Raw genomic sequence first — 25,255 nt, 5'->3', positions numbered from 1 at the left:
GTGGATGCCTACAATTAGTCATTAGATCAAAGGCTGGAGACGTTTCACATGTTGATACACATTGTCAGACTGTCCATCCAAAAGTTGTACCAATTTCTACAACGACTGAGAGTACTCCTTTCCTCACATTATCTCCAGCACTATTACTAATCTTTAATATCTGCCATTTCAATGTATTGAAAAATAGTATCTCCTGTTAACTTCAATTTTCCTGATTGCTTATGAAGTTGAATGTTTTTTATGTCTGTAGTCTGTATTTCTTATTTGTAAAATATTTTCATGTCCTTTGCCCTATTTTTGTTTGTAGGTGCTCTTTATATTAAGTATCTTAAATTTTCTGTTCTATTACATATATTTTCCCACTCTTTTATTTATGAAATCTAATTTTATCAAAGTTTTCTAAAAAGTGAAAGGTTTTACTTTTTAAAAATATAGTCAAATCTATCATTTTTTTTTCATGGCTACCGGGTTTTGTGTCTTGGTTGGGAATGCATTTCTTACACCGCATTTATTACAATTTTTTCCAATATTTTCTTCTAGTTATTTTTAGATTTCCATGTTTAATTCATCTTGATTTTTTCATCCATGATATGAAATAAGAACTAGTAGTAAATAACCTCAACATCATTTACTGAATAGTTCAAACCCTTCTCAACTGACTTGTGATGCCATTATTTAAATACCAAGTTCCCATATATATACATTGCCCTGTTCCTAGGTTCTCAGTTCTACATCTGTACGTGATTATTCCTTACACTAGGGTAAATGAACAGCACATTTACCCTAGCTCCATGGATTGTTTTGAGATGTAATCAAAATTGCTTTATGCCTGATGTCTTTCAGATTAATGTGATAATCAGGTTATTACTTCCGTTTAAAAAGCTTTACTGTGGTTCTATGAAACTGCTTTGAATTTATAAATTAACTTGGTAGAACTGATATACTTATTATGTCGGGTCTTATACATGGTATACCTCAATTTTTGTGTTTCTTTTATACCCTCTAGCATAGATTGATCATTTTATTTATATAGGCCTTACATTTCTCTTGTTAATCTTATTTCTAGATAATATTTACTGCTTGTAGCTATTGTGGATGTGAGTCTATTTCCTCATACTTTTTCTAACTGGTTATTGCTGGTGTACACACTTTTCATACTGGTGTGTTGGTGTTGTGCACAGCCTCCTTACTAAGCTTTCTTAGTTGTAATAGTATGCCAGTAGATCATCACGGGGGGTTTTTGGTCCCAAAAAAAAAAAAAAAAAAAAAAAGACCCCGTATTTACAAACAACGAGAGCCTTTATCTCATTTTCCAAACTGTACTTTTTAGTACCGTTTCTGTCTTCGTAAAAACTTTTCACCAAGTTTGTTTCCTGTAGATTTCTGTTAGGTATATTTAATCAAGCCAAGAAGCTAAGCTAAGGAAGTTTCCTTCTATTTCGAGATTGTTAAGAGTATCAGAGGATGTTGAATTTGTCACATGCTCTTTCAGCTTGTGAAGATGACTACAATCCTTTAATCTGTTAATTTAGTGAGCTACAGTGAGTTACTCTTGACTCAGTCTTGCATGTTTGGGTATAACTCTTACTTGAAAATGATATATCTGTTACTACACTGCTGAATTCAAACTGCTAGTTTTATTTTGGATTTTTGCACCTACATTAATTGAATATGGTTTAGTTTTCCTTGTGTTTTATTTGTGCAGTTTGCTCTAAGGATTATGCTAACCGTATGGAATGAATTAGGGAGCTTTACATCTCTTTCCTATCCTCTGGAATGGTTTACAAATAAATGTGCCCCTGGAAGGTTTTTCTTTTTCTTTTCTTGAGTCGGAGTCTCACTCTTGCCCAGGCTAGAGAGCAGTGGTGGCATGATCACAGCACACTGCAGCCTTGATTCCTGGCCTCAAGCGATCCTCCCACCTCAGTCTCCTGAGTGGCTGGGACTACATGCACACACCACCATGCCTGGCTAAGTTTTTGGGTTTTTTTTTTTTTTTTTTTTTTCAATTTTTGTAGAAATGAGGTCTTGCCCAGGCTGGTCTCAAATTGCTGGTCTCAGCAATCTTCCCCCTTTGGCCTCCCAAAGTGCTGGGATTACAGGTATGAGCCACCACACCTGGCCCCTTGAAAGTTTTTCTAATTATATTTGTCTTTTTTTTTTTTTTTGGAGAGTTTCCCTCTTGTCTCCCAGGCTACAGTGCAATGGCGCCACCTCAGCTCACTGAAACCTCTGCCTCCCAGGTTCAAGCAACTCGCATGCCTCAGCCTCCTGAGTAATTAGGATTATAGATGCCTGCCACCCCGCCCGGCTAATTTTTGTATTTTTAGTAGAGACGGGGTTTCACCATGTTGGCCAGGCTGGTCTTGAATTCCTCACCTCAGGTGAGCTGCCCACCTCGGCCTCCCAAAGTGCTGGGATTATAGGCATAGGCCACTGTGCCCAGCCTCTTTTTAAAAATAATTTCTTGTCCTATTTTCCAATTTCTTCTAAGATGTTTCATTTATTTACATTTTCTACTTTTTATCAATTTTTACAATCCATATTTTTACAAAGTCATCACATTTCATCTAGTCTTTCAAATCTATTGGTTTAACACTATCCAATCATTTATAGTAAATTATAAATAGTACTCTCATAATTAAAAATATCTCTTCAATTTGTAGGCATCCTCCTAAAATTATTCCTAATACTGGCAATTTTTGTTAATTCTTGCTTTTTTTCTTTATCATATTTTACAAAGGTTTATCTTTCATTTTTAAAACCCTGTGTTTCACTGATCAAAATTGCTGTTTTATTCATTTCTGCTTTTGCCAATTCCTCACCTTTCTTTTGGTTTATCTCTTTCTTAGCTTTATGTTTTTAATTCATCTCTTTTGTCTTCTTACTTCCTGGAAAGTAAATCAAAATCTATACAATTTCCTATAACACCTATTTGGTAGAATTCCTCAGCTTTAGAGAAGTAGTTTTTATTAATTCTAAATGATTTGCAATTTGTTTTGATTTCTCCTTTACATGAGTTATTTAGAAGATCATTTTAAAATTTCCAAGTGGACAGGGGTGCCCAAGATGGCCAAACAGGTTCAGCTCCAGCTCCCAGCGTGAATGACACAGAAGATGGGTGATTTCTGCATTTTCAACAGAGGTACCAGGTTCATCTCACTGGGGCTTGTCGGACAGTCAGTGCTAGTCAGTGGGTGAAGCTCAACCAGCAAGAGCTGAAGCAGGGCGAGGCATCGCCTCACCTGGGAAGCACAAGGGGGAAGGGAATTCCTTTTCCTAGCCAAGGGAAACTGAGACACACAACACCTGGAAAATTGGGTAACTCCCACCCTAATACTGCACTTTACAGTATTAGGTCTTAGTATTAGGTCTTAGCAAACGGCACCCCAGGAGATTATATCCCACGCGTGGCCTGGAGAGTCCCACGTCCACGGAGCCTCCCTCATTGCTAGCACAGCAGTCTGAGATCTAACTGCAAGGCGGTAGCAAGGCTGGGGGAGGGGCACCCGCCATTGCTGAGGCTTAAGTAGGTAAACAAAGCCTCCAGGAAGCTCGAACTGGGTGGAGCCTACTGCAGCCCAAGGAGGCCTGCCTGCCTCTGTAGACTCCACCTATGGGGACAGGGCATAGCTAAACAAAAAGCAGCAGAAACCTCTGCAGATGTAAATGTCCCTGTCTGACAGCTTTGAGGAGAGCAGTGGTTCTCCCAGCACGGAGGTTGAGATCTGAGAACGGACAGACTGCCTGCTCAAGTGGGTCCCTGACCCCTGAGTAGCCTAACTGGGAGACATCCCCCACTAGGTGCAGACTGACACCTCCCACCTCACATGGCTGGGTACACCTCTAAGATGAAGCTCCCAGAGCAAGAATCAGACAGCAACACTTGCTGTTCAGCAATATTCTATCTTCTGCAGCCTCCGCTGCCAATACCCAGGAAAACGGGGTCTGGAGTGGACCTCAAGCAAACTCCAACAGACCCGCAGCTGAAGGTCCTGACTGTTAGAAGGAAAACTAACAAACAAAAAGGACACCCACACCAAAACCCCATCAGTACATCACCATCATCAAAGACCAAAGGCAGATAAAACCACAAAGGTGGGGAAACAGCAGTGCAGAAAAGCTGGAAATTCAAAAAATCAGAGCACATCTCCCCCTCCAAAGGATCACAGCTCATCGCCAGCAATGGAACAAAGCTGAACGGAGAATGATTTTGACGAGTTGAGAGAAGAAAGCTTCAGTCGATCAAACGTCTCAGAGCTAAAGGAGGAATTACATACCCAGCACAAAGAAACTAAAAACCTTGAAAAAAGAAAGGAAGAATGGATAACTAGAATAACCGATGCAGAGAAGTCCATAAACGAACTGATAGAGATGAAAACCATGACACGAGAACTACGTGACAAATGCACAAGCTTCAGTAACTAACTCGATCAACTGGAATAAAGAGTATCAATGACTGAAGATCAAATGAATGAAATGAAGCAAGAAGTTTAGACAAAAAAGAGTAAAAAAAGATGAACAAAGCCTCCAAGAAATATGGGATTATGTGAAAAGACCAAATCTACGTCTGATTGGTGTGCCTGAAAGTGATGGGGAGAATGGAACCAAGTTGGAAAACACTCTGCAGGATATTATCCAGGAGAACTTCCCCAACTAGCAAGGTAGGCCAACATTCAAATTCAGGAAATACAGAGAATGCCACAAAGATACTCCTCGGGAAGAGCAACTCCAAGACACATAATTGTCAGATTCACCAAAGTTGAACTGGAAGGAAAAAATGTGAAGGAAAGCCAGAGAGAAAGGTCGGGTTACCCATAAAGGGAAGCCCATCAGACTAACAGTAGATCTCTCGGCAGAAACTCTACAAGCCAGAAGAGAGTGGGGGCCAATATTCAGCATTCTTAAAGAAAAGAATTTTCAACCCAGAATTTCATATCCAGCCAAACTAAGTTTCATAAATGAAGGAGAAATAAAATCCTTTACAGACAAGCAAATGCTTAGAGACCCTGAAGGAAGCACTAAACATGGAAAGGAACAACCGGTACCAGCCATTGCAAACACATGCTAGAATATAAAGACCATCGATGCTAGGAAGAAACTGTATCAACGAACGAGCAAAATAACCAGCTAATATCATAATGACAAGATCAAGTTCACACATAACAATATTAACCTTAAATGTAAATGAATTAAATGGTCCAATTAAAAGACACAGACTGGCAAATTGGATAAAGAGTCAACACACATCAGTTTGCTGTATTCAGGAGACCCATCTCACATGCAGAGACACATACAGGCCCAAAATAAAGGGATGGAGGAAGATCTACCAAGCAAATGGAAAACAAAAAAAGGCAAGGGTTGCAATCCTAGTCTCTGATAAAACAGACTTTAAACTAACAAAGATCAAAAGAGACAAAGAAGGCCATTACATAATGACAAAGGGATCAATTCAACAAGAAGAGCTAACTATCCTAAATATATATGCACCCAATACAGGAGCACCCAGATTCACAAAGCAAGTCCTTAGAGACTCACAAAGAGACTTAGACTCCCACACAATAATAATGTGAGACTTTAACACCCCACTGTCAACACTAAACAGATCAACGAGACAGAAAGTTACCATGGATATCCAGGAATTGAACTCAACTCCGCACCAAGTGGACCTAACAGGCATCTACAGAACTCTCCACCCCAAATCAACAGAATATATATTCTTCTCAGCACCACATCACAATTATTCCAAAATTGACCACATAGTTGGAAGTAAAGCACTCCTCAGCAAATGTAAAAGAACAGAAATTATAACAAACTGCCTCTCAGACCACAGTGCAATCAAACTAGAACTCAGGACTAAGAAACTCAATCAAAACTGCTCAACTACATGGAAACTGGACAACCTGCTCCTGAATGACTACTGGGTACATAATGAAATGAAGGCAGAAATGAAGATGTTCTTTGAAACCAATGAGAACAAAGATACAACATACCAGAATCTCTGGAACACATTTAAAGCAGTGTGTAGAGGGAAATTTATAGCACTAAATGCCCACAAGAGAAAGCAAGAAAGATCTAAAATTAACACCCTAACATCACAATTAAAAGAACTAGAGAAGTAAGAGCAAACACATTCAAAAGCCAGCAGAAGGCAAGAAATAACTAAGATCAGAGCAGAACTGAAGGAGATAGAGACAAAAAAAACCCTTCAAAAAATCAATGAATCCAGGAGCTGGTTTTTTGAAAAGATCAACAAAATTGATAGACCGCTAGCAAGACTAATAAAGAAGAAAAGAGAGAAGAATCAAACAGATGCAATAAAAAATGATAAAGGGGATATCACCACCGACTCCACAGAAATACAAACTACCATCAGAAAATACTGTAAACACCTCTATGCAAATAAACTAGAAAACCTAGAAGAAATGGATAAACTCCTGGACACATACACTCTCCCAAGACTAAACTAAGAAGAAGTTGAATCCCTGAATAGACCAGTTTCAGGCTCTGAAATGGAGGCAATAATTAATAGCCTACCAACCAAAAAAAGTCCAGGACCAGACGGATTCACAACTGAGTTCTACCAGAGGTACAAGGAGGAGCTGGTACCATCCCTTCTGAAACTATTCCAATCAACAGAAAAAGAGGGAATGCTCCCTAACTCCTTTTATGAGGCCAACATCATCCTGATACCAAAGCCTAGCAGAGACACAACAAAAAGAGAGAATTTTAGACCAATATCCCTGATGAACATCGATACAAAAATCCTCAATAAAATACTGGCAAACCGAATCCAGCAGCACATCAAAAAGCTTATCCACTATGATCAAGTGGGCTTCATCCCTGGGATGCAAGGCTGGTTCAACATACGCAAATCAATAAATGTAATCCAGCATATAAACAGAACAAAAGACAAAAACCACATGATTATCTCAATAGATGTAGAAAAGGCCTTTGACAAAATTCAACAGCCCTTCATGCTAAAAACTCTCAATAAATTCAGTATTGATGGAACGTATCTAAAAATAATAAGAGCTATTTATGACAAACCCACAGCCAATATCATATTGAATGGGCAAAAACTGGAAGCATTCCCTTTGAAAACTGACACAAGACAGGGATACCCTCTCTCACCACTCCTATTCAACATAGTGTGGGAAGTTCTGGCTAGGGCAACCAGGCAAGAGAAAGAAATAAAGGGTATTCAATTAGGAAAAGAAGTCAAATTGTCCTTGTTTGCAGATGACATGATTGTATATTTAGAAAACCCCATCGTCTCAGCCCAAAATCTCCTTAAGCTGATAAGCAACTTCAGCAAAGTCTCAGGATACAAAATCAATGTGCAAAAATCACAAGCGTTCTTATACACCAGTAACAGACAAACAGAGAGTGAAATCATGAATGAACTCCCATTCACAATAGCTTCAAAGAGAATAAAATACCTAGGAATACAACTTACAAGGGATGTGAAGGACCTCTTCAAGGAGAACTACAAACCACTGCTCAGTGAAATAAAAGAGGACACAAACAAATGGAAGAACATACCATGCTCATGGACAGGAAGAATCAATATCGTGAAAATGGCTATACTGCCCAAAGTAATTTATAGATTCAATGCCATCCCCATTAGGCTACCAATGAGTTTCTTCACAGAATTGGAAAAAACTGCTTTAAAGTTCATATGGAACCAAAAAAGAGCCCACATTGCCAGACAATCCTAAGCCAAAAGAACAAAGCTGGAGGCATCACGCTACCTGACTTCAAACTATACTACAAGGTTACAGTAACCAAAACATGGTACTGGTACCAAAACAGAGATATAGACCAATGGAACAGAACAGAGGCCTCAGAAATAATACCACACATCTACAGCCATCTGATCTTTGACAAACCTGACAAAAAAAAGAAATAGGAAAAGCATTCCCTATTCAATAAATGGTGCTGGGAAAATTGGCTAGCCATAAGCAGAAAGCTGAAACTGGATCCTTTCCTTATTCCTTATATGAAAATTAATTCAAGATAGATTAGAGACTTGAATGTTAGACCTAATACCATAAAAACTCTAGAAGGAAACCTAGGTAATACCATTCAGGACATAGGCATGAACAAGGACTTCATGTCTAAAACACCAAAAGCAATGGCAACTAAAGCCAAAATTGACGAATGGGATCTAATTAAACTAAAGAGCTTCTGCACAGCAAAAGAAACTACCATCACAGTGAACAGGCAACCTACAGAATGGGAGAAAATTTTTGCAATCTACTCATCTGACAAAGGGCTAATATCCAGAATCTACAAAGAACTCATACAAATTTACAAGAAAAAAACAACCCCATCAAAAAGTGGGCAAAGGATATGAACAGATACTTCTCAAAAGAAGAGATTTATACAGCCAACAGACACATGAAAAAATGCTCATCATCACTCCCCATCAGAGAAATGCAAATCAAAACCACAATGAGATACCATCTCATACCAGTTAGAATGGCAATCTTTAAAAAGTCAGGAAACAACAGGTGCTGGAGAGGATGTGGAGAAATAGGAACACTTTTACACTGTTGGTGGGATTGTAAACTAGTTCAGCCATTGTGGAAAACAGTGTGGCGATTCCTCAAGGATCTAGAACTGGAAATACCATTTGACCCAGCCATCTCATTACTGGGTATATACCCAAAGGATTATAAATCATGCTGCTATAAAGACACATGCACATGTATGTTTATTGCAGCACTATTCACAATAGCAAAGACTTGGAATCAACCCAAATGTCCATCAGTGACAGACTGGATTAAGAAAACGTGGCAAATATACAACATGGAATACTATGCAGCCATAAAAAAGGATGAGTTTGTGTCCTTTGCAGGGACATGGATGCAGCTGGAAACCATCATTCTCAGCAAACTATCGCAAGAACAGAAAACCAAACACCGCATGTTCTCACTCATAGGTGGGAATTGAACAATGAGATCACTTGGACACAAGAAGGGGAACATCACACAGTGGGGCCTATTGTGGGGAGTGGGGATAGGGGAGGGATAGCATTAGGAGATATACCTAATGTAAATGATGAGTTAATGGGTGCAGCACACCAACGTGGCACGTGTATACATATGTAAATCTGCACATTGTGCACATGTACCCTAGAACTTAAAGTATAAAAAAAAAAATTTCCAAGTGGACACGCCTTTTGTTATTATATTATACAAAGAACACATGATCTGTATGATCTTTGAATTTTGTAAGTATTTTTCCTTCATACAAATCATTTATATGAATGTTCCATTGGTTTTCCAGAATATGCTTTGTATTCATGATAGACACAAAATATTTATGTTCAATGGTATCTTTCATATCTTGATGGCAAGAGGGATGAGTTTTTCAAGTTCTAATATTACTATACAGTAAAACTAATTTTTTTGAGAGTGTGCAGTTCTATAAATTTTAACATATGTATAGACTCATCTTACCACCACCGCAATCAGGATACAGAACTGTTCATCACCAAAACAAACAAACAAAAAACAAACTCCCTTGTACAGCCTCTTTGTAATCAACTTCCCCCAGCTCCAACACCTGGCAACCTCCAATCTGTTCTGTCACAACAGTTTTGTCTTTTCAAGAATGTCATATAAATGGAATCATACAGAATGTAGCCTTCTGAGACTGGCTTTTTCACTCAGCATATGATGTTGAGATTCATCCAAATTGTGACGTTTGCCATCATATGGATGCCTCTCTATCCATTCACCTGTTGGAAGACATCTTGGTGAGTATGAATGGCGCTGCTATAAATATCCATGCACAGGTTTTGTGTGAACATAAGTTTTCATCTCTCTAAATACCCAGGAGTGGGACTGCTGGGTCATATGGTATGTGTATGTTAGCATTTAAAGAAACTGCCAAACTGTTTTGAGTGACTCAGTCATTTTGCATTCCTACCAGCTGTGAGGAACTCCAGTTGCTCTGTGTATTTATCAGCATTTCAAAATGTTAGCCATTCTAGTAAGTGTGTGTGCAGCAGTAGATCCACTGATTCTGAAAAAAGATGCGTTAAAGCTTCTCATTATAACTGGTTTGTCCATTTTTCCTTGTATTTCTAAATTCTCACCCTATAATTTTAAGATGTTTTTGTTTGTTTTGAGACGGAGTCTTGCTCTATCGCCCAGGCTGGAGTGCAGTGCTGCCACCTCAGCTCACTCCAACCTCCGCCTCCCAGGTTCAAGCGATTCTCCTGCCTCAGCCTCCCAAGTAGCTAGCTGGGATTACAGGCATGTGCCATGACACCCAGCTAATTTATTAACTTTTTTTTTTTTTTTTTTGTATTTTTAGTAGAGATGGGGTTTTGCCATGTTGGCCAGGCTGGTCTTCAACTCCTGACCTCAGGTGATCCGCCCACTTCGGCCTCCCAAAATGCTGGGATTACAGACGTGAGTCACCACACCTAGCCTAACATGATGTTTTTAAATTGCAGATATAGTTTTTAAAAAATCTGCAACACTGTACTTATCAGCCAAAAGAGTCTTTTGTCAACCCTTTACCAATTTTCACGTTGGGTTCTATTTAGTCTGAAGTTAGCACAGCCACATTTACCCTTTAGCATCTGCCTAGTATATTTTTGTCCATCTCTATAATCTATGGCAGTGTTTTAGATTGTGCAAATAGCACACAGTGGGATTTCGTGTTTTTACTCAAGCCTAAAGATTCCAGAATTTAACCTGTTCATGTTTATTATGAGTAAAAAATTTGACCTTGCTATACTGTGGATTTTTTATTTATATGTAGCTTCTTTTTCTTTCCCGTCATGCTGGATCTAAAAATTCCATTCCCTCTTTCCAGGTAGTTTTGTAGCTATTAAAGTTGTTGACATATATTTGCTTCCCTCTCTTCTCATGGCAAATGGCAATTCTGCACTTCCCTGGTCTGCTGAACTTGGGCACAGCCATGCGACTTTCTTTGGCCAAAGAAATGTGAACAGAAGTGACACATGTCACATCTAGACAGAAGCTTTAAGTCACAATATATGCTGCATCATACTCTCTTTCATTGGACACCGCAACCAGCAATGTTCCAAATATTGACGTTCCACCAGCCTTGCTCCCAGACTGAGGGTGATATTGAATAGGGGCCTCTAGCCAATCTGCCACAGGCAAATTGCATGGGCACAAATAAACCTATGTTGTTGAAAGTAATTAAAATTTGGGAGCTGTTAATGCAACATCATCTAACCTATCCTTACTAACATACCCTTAACTTTATATGTATTTTAATATATTTTTTCAATCAACACCTAGAATCAAACACTACCTATATCCTTCCCATGAATAAGACAAGATCTAGGACAAGCTTTCATTTTCTATGTCCTGTCCTGCCTCCATTCATGTTCAAACCTAGAACTTTAGTTGGACTTTGTTTTCACATGTCATTAGTATTTATTTAGACTTTTTCTGACTACAGTCACCTCTGGTGATTATAGTGGATTTGCAGGTCACAAAGCCAAAAGTAGTTTGTCTCATATCTTTATCCGTTTATTTGATCTAAACATCTTTCATGGGGCTGGGCACAGTGGCTCAGGTCTGTAGTCCCAGCACTTTGGGAGGCCAAGGTGGGAGGATCATTTGAGGCCAGGAGTTCAAGACCAGCCTAAGAAAGAACCCATCTCGGCCAGGCACAGTGGCTCACACCTGTAATCCCAGCACTTTGGGAGGCTGAGGCAGGTGAATCACCTGAGGTCAGGAGTTTGAGACCAGCCTGGCCAACATGGTGAAACTCCATCTCTACTAAAAATACAAAAATTAGCCGGGCATAGTGGTGCGTGCCTGTAATCCCAGTTACTAGGGGGGCTGAGGCAGGAGGATCACTTGATGGTTGCAATGAGCTGAGATTAAGGAGGTTGCAATGGGCTGACATGGCACCACTGCACTCCAGCCTGGGCAAGAGAACAAGACTCCGTCTCAAAAAAAAAAAAAAAAGAAAAAGAAAAAAGGAAAAGAAAGAACCCATCTCTACAATAATTTTTTAAAACTTAGGCATGGTGGTACATTTCAGCTACTTGGGAGGCTGAGGTGGGAGGATCATTTAAGCCCAATGGTTCCTAGTTACAATGAGCTGTGATCCCATCACTACACCCCAGCCTGGGTGACATGAGTGAGACCTTGATTCAAAAAAAAAAAAAAACCACACTTTAATGGATTCATTGTTCATTTTGGTTAGTTACTCTGAGGAAGATTTTTTCTAAGTAATTTAGTTGCTGATGAAATGTCTAATACCAATTAATATCTTCCATTTCATAAATTTAAGCTTCAACTGAATCCATTCTGCTGTGTAGTCCATCTTCTGAGTGTTTCAGTTTTATAATCAAATTTTTAATTTCCAGTAATCCGCTAAATAATCCGCTAAATAGTTTTTTCATGGCATCCTATTCTTTATGAACATAATTCTCTTTATGAATTGCTGAAGATTTTGATTCATTAATTTAAAAATTTCATGTTTCTCCTAGTAACTATCTTCTTGAACAGGTTAATTTTAATTTCATGCCTCCTTTTATGTTACTGGTTTTCTTCAAATTTGATAATTTTTGGCTGTCCATATTTACAAATGAGGGCCTAAGATTAAAGTTTGAAGTATTGTTTTTTCATCCAGATGGGAATTCTTGTTCACTTTCAGTGAACACAAATGATTACAGGCACTTATATGGTGATTATAAATGGAAGTGGCAGATCATCATAGTCAGAGATCGATCACGTGGGCAGCTTAACTTCAGTTCCTCTTCATAGCCATTTTGGGTAATTCCCTTATTCTCTGATCCCAGCATTTCTTGGGTCAGAGCTCCCACTTCAGATGGCCGCTTTCTTAGCCTGGTGGCAAACTCCAGAATTAGATGCTCCAAAGATGAGTGGAATGGCTTAGCTGTTCCACCCTTTAATTAACTGGTACTTAGATCATCTGCTTCTTATCTTCCAGAAATTCCACACTGTTCAACTTCTGGTTTTCCAACTCTGCTATTATTTTTATTTTAATATTTCTCCAATCATTTCAATGGGATTCTAGAAGAGTAAAAGAATGTGTTCAGTCATCCACGTTAACGTTCCAGCACGTAGTGTATAATCAGAATTTTTCAAAAAACCAATCATCTCCTATCATGCCGATCCTCTGAAAATCAAGTGTTACTGTCTTGAGATTAGAGATTCTCTAAATACCCATTTGAAATTGGACGAACTCATTATTGGATATAGAACTGGATGGGCAAGTTAAGAGTGATGATTTTTGACCACTAGTAACTATGTGTGAATTTAAGGCAGGATGACAAGCTCTTTGCTACAGTATCACATCTGACTGTTTTCTGAAAAAAGTCCTGTTTGCATATGGATTGTATATGTTATGGTAAGTACTCAGTAAAGGTGCATAGTAATTTCTCAGTAAAGGAACATACTTGTACCTTTCTCTAAACCAAATGAAAATATCATATTTTAAAATTAAATGATATTATTTCAGGTATATTGAAAGTTTAACAATTATTTGCAGGGCTAAAATTGTATATATTAAGCAGCAAAATATCCACATTTATAATTCTTAAAGTTATGGTTTTAAATGTTTGATAAAATATATGTAAAATATGGAAGAATTTTAAAACTATAATTATGTGTATGTGTGTAGGTCTTGTAAAAATCCATGGTTAAAGAAAATTGGGGATATCAAGTATAAACTCATTTAACTTCCAGCTCTTCCCATTTTTGTCTCTGTTCACACTTCCCAGGATCCCCCAACTCTACAATAACTTTTACATATTTTACAATGTGACCCCATCCTTGCTTTTATTTTCTTATCCGTATTTCTTTCCCAGATTCTCTAAGTTACTTATCTAACCATTTTGCACTCATCTCAAGTTCATTAAGAATTCAAATATGTACATCCCCATCTGTTCAGATCTGTTTCTTTTAGTCTAAAGAACATTAAAGTATCTCATGTTCCCTCCTTGTCTGAGATCCTGCTGCATAAATGAGCCTCTCCTTCTTTGCTTGGTTCCTTCCTTTCACCTTACAAACATTTAAGTCTTTTTTACTCTAAAAACTTCCTCTTCACCTAACTCCATTTCCTCTTACCATCCAAACTCCTTCAAAGAGTAGCCCTACACCCAAACTTCATTGTCCCCTCAGGGTATTCCTGCCCCTCAATTTACTGCAATCTGGTATTTTCACCAACCAATTCAGTGAATTGCTCTCATTAAGGTCACCTGGGACCTAACTGCCAAAATCCCGTGGACACCTATTCTCTGCCAGGTGACACTGTATTCTTCTTCCTTCTTGACACTCTTATCACTTGTCTCTCTCAGAATCCTTTCTTTGCTTAGCACTTAAACTTTGACAGTCCCCACAATTCTGTGTTCTCATCAACTTTACGATTTTAACTACTGCTTATATGTGCTGATGACTTTCAAATTCTTTATTTCCATGTCTTCACATGCACATCCAATCATCTACCAGTCATTTCCTCCTGAAATTTACAGGTGATGTATTCAACCTGTCCCAAACTAAACTCTTCTTTCCAAAGCAGTTCTTTATCCCATATTCCCAGCCTCAATGACACCACCACCCAATCTTAGTCACAGAAACACAAGTCCACCCACTGCCCTTTTCCTTATTTCCCATAACCAAATCTTATTTAACTGCCAAAATAAGATTAAAACTTATTCCCTCCCTTCATCTCTACCTTGTTTTAGATCCCCTTCTCTTCTTGCTAAGTCATAAGTTACCAAATTGGCATTTCGTGGCACCAATTATTAGGCACTCCTATTTAAAAAGGATTCTATAAACAAGTATATTTGAGAAGGGCTGCATACCATATGCCTGTCTTGAAGAGTCAGAATGAACATTAGCCTCTAGCACCCCTGAGAAGTACTACTAAAGAAACCTGCGGCCGGGCACGGTGGCTCATGCCTGTAATCCTAGCACTTTGGGAGGCCGAGGCAGGCAGATCACGAGGTCAGGAGATCGATACCATCCTGGCTAACATGGTGAAACCCCGTCTCCACCAAAAATACAAAAAATTAGCCGGGCATGGTGGCGGGCGCCTGTAGTCCCAGCTACTCAGGAGGCTGAGGCGGAGCTTGCAGTGAGCCAACATTGCACCACTGCACTCCAGCCTGGGCAACAGAGCAAAACTCCGTCTCAAAAGACGAAAAAAAAAAAAAAGAAAGAAACCTGCCTAATTCTATTTATGCATGAGTCTCCTTTATGTTGGTCTAAAAATTATTTCAGTAGGAGAAGTGGGAAGATAAGTCCCATTTACAAATCAAAGACAAACGCTCTTCAGAAGAGTGTGGAAAATTGATCTCCATACTTTTTTAATGTATCAGCCTAAAGCTAATGATCTTAAATGCAAGCCTGAGCATATCATTTCCATTCTTTACTAGCTCATTATTTACTGAAGAAAAAGAACCAGCTCCATACAATGTGGATTATAAAACCCAATCTCATTCCCCTAGCTGCCTCCTTGAGCGACATCTGCCAGTGCCTGATGACATTTCGGTAACTCTCAATTACTTGTGTTTGTGGTTCCTCAAACACACATACTCACACTTACGGCTCTGTACTTCTACTCATGCTATTCCCTCTGCCCTGAGTATCCTTCCCCTTCATCTCCTTATTCACCAACCTCTAATTCGTCCTTTAAGACTTAGCTTAGAAATTAACATGACCTTTGGTCTCTTTAGTTCGCCCTTCTTGGCCCCACTGCTCTCCTCCTTTTTCCCCAAACACTGACTAAACTCCCTCAGCATTCCCACCATAGAACGTAATATACAGTATTACACCATCTGCTTGTGTGTCTCCCCTTCACCAGAGTGTTAAAAGGCCAAGATTACATCTTGTTCATTGTTTCATTCCCATAACAGTCAATCCATGATTAATGAACTCAGTAGTAATGTAGTAGCCCTTTTGATAACAATCAGGCAAGACCATTCAGAAGAAATCCAACACTCCAGCTTTTCTCTCATCTCATCTCTCAAGTCATAGTCTGGTTGTAGGAAAGGACTTACCTATGCATATTTTACCAGGGAGGGATATTTACTCCAAAGTTTTATGTCCATACTCTTACTAACTCTGCCTTTAAAAAATTCAACCTAGGTGTGCTTTCTGATAGCGCCACTCTTTTCTACTTATAGTGTTCATTGGCTTTTTTCTTGGAATCTTCCTTAAGTGGTTCCTCTCTTAACAGTGAAACACGATAGCTGCTTAAAGTATGGGTTCTGGTTCAGATCCCAGCCCTACCACCTATTTACAGCTGTGCAACTTTGGGCAATTCACATAATCTGTCTCCTCAGGCTCCCCATCTATAAGATGGGGTTCCCTATCTTATAGGGTTGCTATAATCCATGAACATGCTTAAGCATCTAGACATGTTTACTGCTCTGGTTATATATTAGAATATGTCAATGGCTTCTGGCCATGTGATATATATTTATTTCCACGTTTAACCAAATGGTAAAATTATTCCATTTATTCACTCCCATCCCTTTCTATTCATCATATTCTCCTTTGTTCTGTTTTCTCCCTCCACAGAATATTAGTTCCTTGAGAGTAAAGGCTTTGTTTTGTCCACTGCTGAAAGCCATAGCACCCAGAATGATATTATACATACTAGCCCCTCAGTAAACAATTGCTGAATGAATGTTGTAAACTATCAAAGGGAAAAATAGACCAAAAATTTCATTATAATAAAAAGTACAGAGAAATCTTCCTTTAGTGGCTTCCAATCCTATATTTTAAGACACCATATGCCATAATAAAAACATAAGAAAATTTATTAAAATTTAAAGGCAAAAACATAATTTCAAAAGATTTAGTCGTATGAAAGGCGTGATAGAGAATGGATGCTTTCTTGAAATTCAAAATCAGATCCAAGAATATCACTTTCAGAATGTTCTAGTGGACTGGATTTACTTTTATTTGTCTTGGATGAAACAGTCACTATTCTATTTTCTTTCTTGACAGAAACAGATTTTTTCAAAGACCTACTTTTAATTGATTCATTAACCAAAGAACTAGTTTCCCCAGTTCCTTTGCTTTTCCGGTTTTCAGGAGAGTCAGAGCAGGAATGCAGGTCCTTTCCAGGGTGTTTCTTATCAGAGTGTTTTTTGGTATATTCACCTGTTTTGGTCTTTTTCTCTGAAGAAGATCTGCTATTTCTGGACAACTCCTCTTCTTTTTCTTGACTTCCAGTTCCAGAAGTCGCATCTGGTAAAGGAGAACACATTCTAGCAATGAATCCCTCAAAAGACTCCTGCCGCTGCTCAGTGGCTGGGACTCCCAGGTTGTTGTTGGAAGTTCCTAAGGTCTCTGGAGTAGAAACTGGGACAGGGAAGGAGTCGAGAGGCAAAGGAATTCTAGCATCACCTGTAATTTTCTGAAACTAGAAGGAAAAACAAAACAAAAATTTAGTGACGAACAAAGCCAACCATTAAAAAGTCAAGTTCAAAACATCAATGTTATTCTGTGATCTTAGAAGATTTCCAGGTCATTTTCCCCCTAATTATATCTTGCCAAGTGATTGCCAACTCAACTTAGCTATATCCAGAGGTAGGTCCAGCACATTTTCAGACTTTTGTGTTTTGCGTAATTATTACTAATTTATCACTCCCTCATTAAAAAAAATAGAACCTTATTCTATAAGAAAATTAATTTCTTTCCTATCCTCTATGCACATGTGAGCAGTATCCAATTTGTAAGCAGACTGAGTTTTCAAGTCGTCAGTTGCCAAGACCAGTCTGAGACTGGCTGAGATGGGAGATGGGGGCTCCAAGTAAGGCCAGAGGAAAAGCAGCAGGGGATTCCTGTGGCAGACAAGTTTGCCCCTCCCATTCCCATAACTAGATGATGCGTATAATATACTGCCTGTTTGTTATATATGAATTACTTATTCTGAAAAATTATCTATATCAGTACTTGTACCTTCATTAGTGTTCCTTCATTGTAAGCTGACTGCATACAAATAGAAACCTAGATGAAATATGAATAGAATAGACATTTATAAAATTTAAAATTTAAAATATTTTCTCTACTCTTTCATTTCTTCACTGAGGATAGTCTACTTTAAATCATAAATTTTCAAAATAACTTTCTTATTTTTTATTTACAACAATACAATATAATGAAATGGGTACAAACTTACTAATCTCAGTCTTGGAAAGGACCCCAAAGATGCTTCTGGTCCCCGAGCATGTGAACAGATCATTATTCTTTTCTCTCTTAGTAATTCCCTTTTTTGCTAATCACTTGTAGAATCACTAAGTTCTGTTCTATTCACTTACCTGGATATTTTGCATCTGCCCTAGGGCATTCTGCTTTGGTTCTGGTCTTTCATCTTCAAGTGCCTTCTTTTCTTCTTTAGGTGGATTACTAACAGTAGAAGTCATCTGGGGATGACCTAGTAATTGAAAATCTGACTGATCTATCCCAGCCATTGTGGCAAGCTGCCCAAGCCTGGTCAAGAGAAGAAAAGGAGGAAAAGGCAAGGATTACTAGAATCACATAAGAACGGCTTACATTTCCCGGAACCTATGACCATGAAATACTTCTAAAATCTTAAAACCCATTATCCTACTCCAGACCACACCCCCATCCCTCCCAGTTTCTCAGACCTTCCCACATTTATCCTCTGAGATGAACCAAATCAGATCGTACAATCCTTTAAGCACTGTTTCTTCCCCCAACAATGTATTAGATACCTCTTGACTTCATTTCCTCACTTATTCCCTATTTTACATACTGTCTCAGTAGAAGCTGCATTTTCTACCGCATACCTACTGCCTCTCACCTTCATCCCCACACATCTGTACCACCTTTCCTCCAGTCCTCAAGAATGTTTGTTCCTTCCCTCACCAAACCGTTCACCTACAAAACATAACTCTATCAATTATCTACCTCCAACTCTCTTTCAGTATCTTCTTTTAGCAAAATCATTCTTGGTTGAGGACCACTGATCCATATCTCTATCTATATCTACCCTGCAGATTAATAACAATTTTAATGTCTAAGACAAAGTTAATTTTAATTCAAATTTATTTAACAAGCAAAGTGAATAAAATAAAAATTCCTATACATTCCTGAACACTTTCAATTAAAACTACCTTCAATTTAGTCTTTAACAAGAATTACCCTTAACCAATTACTCTATCTACAGCTTACTCTTTTTTTTCTTCTTAAGAGATGGGGTCTTGCTATGTTGCTCAGGCTAACCTTGAATTCCTGGGCTCAAGTGATCCTCCTGCCTCAGCCTCCCAAGTAGCTGGGATTACAGGTGCAAACCACCAAGCCAGGTAAGTTTACTCTTTCATATTGGGCAGGTTTGTCATTTCGCATTTCTTTTAAAATTAATTCCACATTTAAAAAATCAAGTGTATTACTTATAATTACACAGTAAATATGACTTCAGGAAGCTATAAAAATTGCTCAAGTTCCTCAGCAAAACACCATTAAAGTAATGGAGGGACAAATGTCATAGGGAGAAAGTAACTAACCCAGCATCTTTAAGGAGATCCAAAAAAGCATGAAACTTCTGAAAAGAATTCTCAATGCTGCCCAAAACACCTTCATCATCCAGGATCATATTTGTCAATGACTGTGCATGAAGGGCTTCAGACAGAGAGAAATTTATATTTCTTAACTGGGCATTTTCATGTTCCAGCTATAAAAGAAGATTGAAAATGTGTGACATCATTTTCTCTCATTATCACCAAAATAGTTTTTATGAAACTAAAATAAAACATTTTAAAAATGTAATTAATTTGCAGTTAATCTAACTCTCCACCAGTAAAGACAGACAATATTACATAACAATCAAAACCCGGAGATAAGTGGCAAAACCTCCTACATAAACAATATAAACAGTATTTCATTAATGATCTTTCAAAAAGATCACATTTCTAACAGGTTAAATACATACCTGGATCATTCTATATTTAAAAATTAGCTGTGTAAGGTTTCCCTCAAATTAGACAACAAAATAAAGAGTAAGCATATTACAATCTGGCTGTTAAGAACTAATTTTTGCCAGTAAAATGCTTAATAAACTTAAAAGTCCTATTTCAGACCCAATTTACTATCTGTACAATTACCAATATTCCCCCTTTGCTTCTTGAAAATATGTACTCTCCTGCACACCATCCCCCTTTATCATCTATTTATCTAATACTACACATAAGTCTAACTCTGGTATTTCTCAGAAAGGCCATTGTGTTCACAATGCACCTTTTGCCTTATACAATCAGGTGCTCAACCTTTACTGAATGATTAACTGTCTTACAAACCAATGCATATACTTTCAAAAATTCCTCCTTAAACTTGCTTTGTAATAATATAGTTATATAGAACGTTCTAGCTTATGCCGTGCTCTTATGCACATTCACCTAATTTAGTCCTCATGGTATAGATTTTTATCTTTCATTGCATTCTTACCAGTTTTCCATTATCTTTTACCTTATTTATTCATTTTCCTAATTCACCATCAGTAGATAGTCTCATCCCCATCTTTTATGTAATTGTATATCAGTATAAGCCTAATAAATGCATTCTTGAATTGATGCATCATGAACAGAAAATAAGCTCCAGTCATATAAAAGCACAGGAAAAGAAAACAAACCACAAGTTTTACATTTTTAAAAAACATGCTTTTTGGAATACAGATCACACGATCACCAAATATAAGTAAATACAAACATTAACATAGTGTGACCAATTTGCAATATACTGTATTGTCTCACTTTAAAGTTTATAAAATGTATGTATGTATGTATGAGTTAAAGTTAAACCAAAACCAAAACAAAAAAACTCTCAAAAGGTAAGAAAACTTTTATTTACCTCACTGACTCGCTTATCAGCCTTAAGCCTTATCACTCTTTCCTCCTTTAACTGCTTTAGGCACTCCTCCAGTTTTTCCTAGTATTAAGTAATAAAGTAAATATTGTAATTAATTCCCAATATGATCCCCCAAAACTCTTCCAGCTATTGAGCTTACCAAGTGTTTAGGGACAGAGCCAGAAGTGAACTCAGATATCAGGATTACAACCTACTGCCTGTATAATATCATACCATGCTAGGGAAATTAATTACCAAAAACATATCAAATTCTCACATTACAGATTTAAATCCCACTCTTTCCAAAATAAATTTGTGATAGCTCACCATAGAAGGCATACACATATGTTTATTGAGTCAGAAATAAAAATTAAGGCTATGAAAAAGAAATTCTATTCTTATTTGTGGATCCATTATAATAGGAAGCCCTAGTAACACACTTAACACACCTGAATTATGTAACAGCAAATTAAAAATCAAGTAATCAATTAAAAGGGATAGGGCTCTTTCTGGTAAAGATTGAAATACAAAAGGAATTAGCCATGATGGAGATTCTCCAATTCCCTCCAGAGTGAGGGAAGGAACGCTACTATATACCTACATTAGGAAAGGAAATTGGTACCACTTTCTGGAGTCATCTTCAGTAAATACTACCAATTCTATGTCTGGGAATTTACCCTAAGGAAATCACCAAACATGCGGACAAAGATTTATCTACCAACATAATGTCACAGGACTGTTTGTAACTAAAAGCCTCCAAATTGTGATTGTTTAAAAAAAAAAAAAGCACATTCATATGATGAAATGTTCTACGGAGCCACTAAAAACAATGATACGGGTCTTAACCAGAGTTAATGAAGGTCGTTTTTCTTGGGAGATGGTCCATAAGCTAAGTAAGATTCTCTGATGTGGAAGAGCATTCAATGATGTGACAAAATATTTTGATACCTTTTTAAGATAAAAGGGCAAATTACAAAATATCCAGGTGTGTGTACCATGCACAGGTGGTTTTTATTTCCCTCAATGTTTTTCACGATTTTCAAAAATTTTCTCAAAGGGCATGTATTTTTACACTCAGAACACGTTTGAAAAATCAGTAAATGCCCTAATAACTACAAATTCTTTAATGCTTCATTATCAGTTAAAGCCAACCAAGTTTTTATGGGAAAAAGGAAAAACAAATTGCAAAATTCCTCTACTTACTGTTTACATAATGGTTTCAATATTTAGAACTGTTATCAAAGAACTTCTAACCAAACATGCAAATAAGCAAAAAACTTATCACAACTGGAGAAAGAAGACTAAAATCCTACATTCCTAACTAGTTCTAAAAATCACATCAAAGCACAATTACATGAAATTGTTTCTCCCTCTAGTGGAGGAAGTGAGAACATAATGTTACATTTTTATGAAAGCACACTCCTCAGTACTCCTTTGAAGAGTAATTCAGGTTCCTTAAAGAAAATAAGGAAATATGAAACGAAACAATTAGAAAGTAAAATCACTTAACATTCCACTACTTAAAAACGACTAATGATAAAGTGTTGTAGTAATTTTCCTCCCTGACAGCTGCTCCTCTTTCTCCCTTCTATACATGGAAGAGTTGATTTTTTTTCTGGAATGCAACCCCAGAAATATCAAATTTTATACTGTACAACAACCCTTGAACATCAAGGGCTTGAAGTATGCAGGCTCATTATATGCAGATTTTTTTCAACCAAATGCAGATCAAGAACAGTATTCTGGCTGGGCACGGTGGCTCACACCTGTAATCCCAGCACTTTGGGAGGCCGAGGCGGGTGGATCATGAGGTCAGGAGATAGAGGCCAACATGGTGAAACCCCATCTCTACAAAAAATATAAAAATTAGCTGGGTGTGGTGGTACGCACCTGTAATCCCAGCTACTCGGGAGGCTGAGGCAGGAGATTCACTTGAACCCAGGAGGCAGAGGTTGCAGTGAGCCGAGACTGGGCCACTGCACTCCAGCCTGGCGACAGAGCAAGACTCCGTCTCAAAAAAAAAAAAAAAAAAAAAATACAGTATTCTCCTATGCAAAACCTCATACAGAGGGCTGACTTTTTTATATACCCTGGTTCCACAGGCCAACTGTGAGGCCTGAGCATGCATGCATGGATTTGGGTATATGCTGGAGGATGGAGTCATGGAATAATAACCTGAGTAAACTGAGGGAAGACTGTATATCCAATTTTATGTTAGACGTTCTTCCATTTAACATTGAATCAGAGAACTCATAACTTTGACTTTTTTTTTTTTTTTCTTGAGACGGGGTCTCACTCTGTCGCCCAGGCTGGAGTACAGTGGCCCGATCTCGGCTCACTGCAAGCTCCACCTCCCGGGTTCACGCCATTCTCCTGCCTCAGCCTCCCGAGTAGCTAGGACTACAGGTGCCCACCAACACGCCTGGCTAATTTTTTGCATTTTGAGTAAAGACAGGGTTTCACCATGTTAGCCAGGATGGTCTCCATCTCCTGACCTCATGATCCGCTTGTCTCAGCCTCCCAAAGTGCTAGGATTACAGGCGTGAGCCACCACGCCCGGCCAACTTTGACTTTTTTAGTGGGCTACAAAATATTCCACTGAGCCAGCTAATTAGTTCATGTAATCATTCCTTTATGGCTAACAAGACTGTTTTCAACTTTTCAACATTATAAGATAAAATAATCACTTTTAAGCATGAAGGCTTTGTTCTCCCATATTTAGAATAATTTTCTTGCAATAAATTAATAAAAAAGGAATTTTAGGTCAAAGCAAATAAACATTTTTAAAGCTTTGCAATACTTACATCCAAATTGCTTTTCGAAAGATTTCTAAGATTTTATACTGCTCCTGGCAATGAAACAGTCTATCACTTGGATATATCACCTCTACTCTAACTGTTGGCTTACCTTCCCACTTAAAGTGCAAGATATTCAAGAGAAGGTAGTATATTTTATTGTTTATCCCCAGCATCTGTGTCTACCACAAAGCAGACAACCAATAAATAATTGCTGAATAGAGAAAATCCCTGCCAATATAAGATTTATGTGTGTGTTAAAGACAGAATGTGTGTTTTTCTCTAATAGATAAAAGGTTACTGTCTTCCTTAAATGTGCATTTCTTTGCTTACTAATTAGTACTTAAATTTCTCGTTTAGATTATTTTTTGGAAATTCAGATTCTCTGAGGCAAAGTTCTGGCCTTACCCATCAGCTGTATAACCTTGGGCAAGTTCAATAACTCTAGGTCTTAATTTCCTCATCTATAAAATGGAGATAAATTCATGTATCACAGGGCTCTTGAAAGGAGTAAATTAATTAACACACATATAACCAAGAAGAGTGCCTGGTGTATATAGAGTATGTTCAATCAATGCAAAATGAATAAACATACAAATAGAATTAGTAGCGAAGAGCTTAAAATGGAAGTTAATCGTCTCCTCCTCACTCACACATACAGTTTCCCAGAGGCAACCATTTCTTTAAGCAGGTTTTTTATTGCAAAATATGCTAAACATACTGAAAAATACATAAAGCACACTATCAGGGAATACTCATGTAGCCATAAACCCAAGTTTGCAAGTACAACCAGCCAGCATCTCTGTAATCCCCCATATCTTCTACTCATCACAAGCCCCTCTCCTTCTCCCAGAATTAAACACCATCCTCATTTTCCTAATGATCATTTCCTTTATATGCATGCATCCCTAACAATCTAGTTTTGCCTACTTCTAACTTTATGCAAAGAAAATCATAGCGAATGCAGACTTCTGTATCTTCTTTCTTTCAACATTGTTCTTACAATTCATCTGTTGTTGCCTGTAGCTCTTGTTCATTCAATTTTATTACTTTTATAATTTTCTCACTGTACAAATACAATCTAATTTTTAATTCTTAATGGACATTTAGGTTGTTTTCAGGTTGGGCTATTACAAATAATGCACGTGGACCCTTTTGCACCTGTTTTTCTGGTGCATGTACCCTTGGATGACTTGTTGGGTCACAAGGTATTTATATACTTTCAATTGACAGACAATGCTAAATGCTTTCCAAAGTAGGTGTGCTGACTTATACTTTCAATATAAGCAGGGTGGAAGATTCTTATTACACTCCAGGTCTACAATACCTGCCACTACAAAATTTTATTTTTTGCCAATCTGATAGGAGTGTAGTTGCATCTCATATGGATTTCAGTTCATTTTTCTCTGATTACCTATATGGTTGAACACTTTCCCATATTTATGGGCTACTCGGCTTTTTGTGTGTGGGAGGTTTAAGTCAACCATTCTTCTTTTTAATCCTTCTCTAGTTCTAAATAACATACTATTTAACTACTATATGACCGAATTTCAGACATTATTTACTAACTTTCTGCTTTACTAAATAAAAGTTTGGTTCATTCTTACTTGC

At 37.8% G+C, this 25,255-nt stretch overlaps 1 protein-coding gene across 5 annotated transcripts in view; it reads right to left on the bottom strand.

The window, feature by feature from the left end:
• Positions 1 to 12,185: 12,185 nt before the first annotated feature.
• CEP78 (centrosomal protein 78) overlaps positions 12,186 to 25,255 on the bottom strand; it is a 35,432-nt gene continuing 22,362 nt past the window's right edge. For 2 of the 5 annotated variants that reach the window (XM_025359502.1, XM_025359503.1), the window contains exons 12-16: positions 20,853 to 20,930; positions 19,514 to 19,680; positions 18,305 to 18,476; positions 17,946 to 17,993; positions 16,773 to 17,406 (exon numbers count right to left, since the gene is read on the bottom strand). In XM_025359502.1, the coding sequence (XP_025215287.1) occupies positions 16,837 to 17,406; positions 17,946 to 17,993; positions 18,305 to 18,476; positions 19,514 to 19,680; positions 20,853 to 20,930 (1,035 nt within the window). In that variant the 3' untranslated portion in view covers positions 16,773 to 16,836. Of the gene's footprint in view, positions 13,044 to 16,772; positions 17,407 to 17,945; positions 17,994 to 18,304; positions 18,477 to 19,513; positions 19,681 to 20,852; positions 20,931 to 25,255 lie in introns of those variants that run through there. The other 3 variants (XM_025359504.1, XM_025359506.1, XM_025359507.1) reach the window with 2 other exon arrangements.

Source organism: Theropithecus gelada, chromosome 15, assembly GCF_003255815.1.
Source record: "Theropithecus gelada isolate Dixy chromosome 15, Tgel_1.0, whole genome shotgun sequence".
NCBI classification, from domain to species: domain Eukaryota; kingdom Metazoa; phylum Chordata; class Mammalia; order Primates; family Cercopithecidae; genus Theropithecus; species Theropithecus gelada.
The sequence above is the reverse complement of the archived record's forward strand: the minus strand, read 5'-3'. Positions and strand labels throughout refer to the sequence as shown.